The 3213-nt window shown below is 31.4% G+C and overlaps 1 protein-coding gene across 1 annotated transcript in view; it reads left to right on the top strand.

Moving 5' to 3' along the window:
- Positions 1-817: 817 nt before the first annotated feature.
- Positions 818-3213, top strand: part of LOC119832696 (sodium-independent sulfate anion transporter-like) — a 32226-nt gene continuing 29830 nt past the window's right edge. The window contains exons 1-2 of the mRNA XM_038356415.1: positions 818-998; positions 1507-1684. Of these exons, the coding sequence (XP_038212343.1) occupies positions 1508-1684 (177 nt within the window). The 5' untranslated portion in view covers positions 818-998; position 1507. The remainder of the gene's footprint in view (positions 999-1506; positions 1685-3213) is intronic.

Genomic DNA, 3213 nt, shown 5'->3' with positions numbered 1-3213 from the left:
CGTCTTCAATGAACTTGTGGAAGGTTTGAATATTAAAGGGAATGGATATAAAAACAAGAGAATAAATAAGACTGTAACAAATTTCTTCAAGGCTTTTCCTTAAGGAAATGTACGCTTTTTCATTATCCGCAACTACACTTACGGGTCAACATAATTGCGCTTGAAATTTACATTGGCCCTTTAAACATCTTATAAGTTATTGAATGCAAACACATTTTACCCAGGGAGTCGATTCCATAGATGCGGAGGGAAAGAATGGTTATGACTCAGATAATATAATACTATACTAGTACTTGTGATTAGAAATCACAAAAATATTACACATAATAAATCGGGGTTTTGTTGAAAATATAATAATATGTCACTTATATAATTCAAATTAATGTCCACAAGGAATCATGTGCATATCCAAAGGTGAAAGAAGTATTGAAATTGGTGCAGTTGTTTCTTCTTCCTAGATAAGAACGTACTATTTATTTAATCATTAATAATTATAGATGTTAAGTTGGTGTAAAATATCAAAATTACTCTTCATTCATTAAAAAAAAAAAACGACCAACGATGAACTTTTATGAGCAGCAATAATAATAATGAATAATATGAATTATACAACAATAAATAAAAACAAGTTGCTAAATTTTTGAACAAATAAGCGTTGAAGGCGAATCGTATTTAAACTAAAAATTATTTTCTGATAATAATCATTGAAGCAATATAAAATAGTTTAAGGCCCTTATACGAAAATTTAAATGGATGCAAGATACTAGCTCTAACCTAACTTTAACAGTTGGCTTGAAGTCGCAGTCCAATGCGCAGTTTAAAAAAGTTATAGTTGCGCATGCTCTGTTGTCATTTTTGCGCGGGAAAATATATTTACGTTAAAAATGTGCGAGACTGTGATCAATTTATTGAAAATTTATTATATTAGTTCAATTTAGTTATGCTGAAGTGGAAAATAAGTTTGGTTTCTTTTATTGTTATCAAATAAGTAATTAAAAGTGAGTTAAATCTTATTTTGAATTATTTAAGTTCTTTTTAACATTTGCGTTAATTGCATGTATACAAGTAATATTAAATATTATACATTATTTATTCGAATATATTTTAATGAATTGAATGTTAAAGCATTTCAACACTTGAGTTGTAGTTGATCTTTTATTTATATAAAACTACACCAAAATTTAGGAAGAGACTCATAGACAGAGCTGCTTTCATATTTAAAATGAAAATCGTAGGGATTTGTTGTACACAATTTTTTATGGGAAATAATAAATGTATACCCTAAATATTTTGTATTCGAAATAAGATATTCCGACGTACAATATTGCAAAAACCTATCATTTTCATCGATAAGCATGAAAATAATATTTTCTTTAACGTTACTGCACTTCATTCCATATTGCCTTACGATAAGGAAATTATCAACATTAAATTACCATTGCAAAATAAGCAATTACGCAATCTCGAATTAGTTTTCAAGAAAATGTAAAAAGGGGAAAATTACAGGATGCATTTAAAGCTAGATCCAAGGCGATTAGCCGGCCGGGTGTTCCCGATAGTCGGCTGGTCGAGGAGTTACGACCTGCGAACAGGGATTGGGGATCTAATAGCGGGGATCACTGTGGCGCTTACGCTGATACCACAGTCGATCGCATACGCCTCGCTTGCCGGATTTGAACCGCAGGTAAATATTTTTTATCCGATGAATGTTTTTCGATTTTTTTACAAGTTTTTTAGCGGATGTAGAATCCATCTTGTAAGTTAGGTAAATTCGTCTTTATTATGTGTCGGTTTTGAATAAAATGAAAATGGTGAATTTAAAGAAAGTTCGGTATCTAATTCGAGAATAGAAAAAAAATGGACCAAGATGCAGGATTCAAACTTGTGTCCTTCGTTGGTCCGTAGCAACGCCTAACCTTTCGGTCACTTATTTAATGTTTTACCTGCTAGCGCTTTAACAACACCTAAGAATGAAATTCTATTTGAATGTAACATTTATGCAGAATTTCTTTATACGTAATATCTTTGAAGAAATTCTCTACGTCACATGTCGTCAAATGTAAGTGAGAAAACATCGCGAGAGAATCGGCATTCCTTATTAGTAAACGTTCGATGACATTCATAGGTCATCGTTAAACGATGTTGAATAAAATTATTCTAATTTTACTCTCATATTGCTATTAATTATGCTATTAATAATCTATATATATAAAATTCTCGTGTCACAGTTTTCGTTGCCATACTCCTCCGAAACGGCTTGACCGATTCCTCTGAAATTTGGTAAGCATATTGGGTAGGTCTGAGAATCGGCCAACATCTATTTTTTATCCCGATATTCCTACGGGATACGGACTTACGCGGGTGAAACCGCGGGGCGCAGCTAGTAGTAAAATAAAAACAGATGAAACAGTCTTGAAAAAAAAATAATCTGATCTGTAAACTAGTATGAAAGGACTTTTCGTATTGGAGTGTCTGCCTGAGTGCAGTGGAGTTACGTTTATTTTTAAGTTTTCACTAGCATAATCTAGAGGTCTGGATCGATTTTTTTTTAAATAAGGTATACAACTTCCTTCCTTTCCTTAATAATAGACATGCACCTATAAATATATTATTTTAGCTTGAAACTTATTTAGTTACATGTTCTGTAACAAAAGACAAATAAACAATGAAATACTAAATTTATTTTACTTAAGCTTTAAATCCCCTTATCTAGTATATTAGGAAATAACTAATACCTCATTGACCTACTATCATTTATCAATAAGAAATAAGTAAATCCAATGAGTAATGTCTATCCATTCATCATAAATATTAAGCAACAATTAATCTTTTAACTATGACGTATCGGCACTTGATATCGTTAAACACTGTACAAAGAAAACTTTTCTTTGTAAACCCGAGAGAGACTTAGGAACAGTGGCTTTTCATAATATCACAAACGTGAAGAATTGATTACATTAAATAAAATATAATACATATTTAGAACACCTGAAACCAAGTTCAAGCCGTTGCCAAGAACGCCTCGCACTATATAATAATAATTGTTTATTTTTCTTTGAAGTATACTTCCTATGCGTTTTATATTCAGATTTTTCATAACGAAATAAAGACAAACCCGAAGTCGTGCCAACACAGAACAACAGAAATGAATTATATAGTTCTGGATGCAACTAGTACTTATGTTACGTTTTGTACGTTATTTTTTGGAGTGCT

The sequence above is a fragment of the Zerene cesonia genome, chromosome 15 (genome assembly GCF_012273895.1).
Source record: "Zerene cesonia ecotype Mississippi chromosome 15, Zerene_cesonia_1.1, whole genome shotgun sequence".
In the NCBI taxonomy this organism is placed as follows: Eukaryota; Metazoa; Arthropoda; class Insecta; order Lepidoptera; family Pieridae; genus Zerene; species Zerene cesonia.
This window is presented reverse-complemented; position numbering and strand designations above follow the sequence as displayed.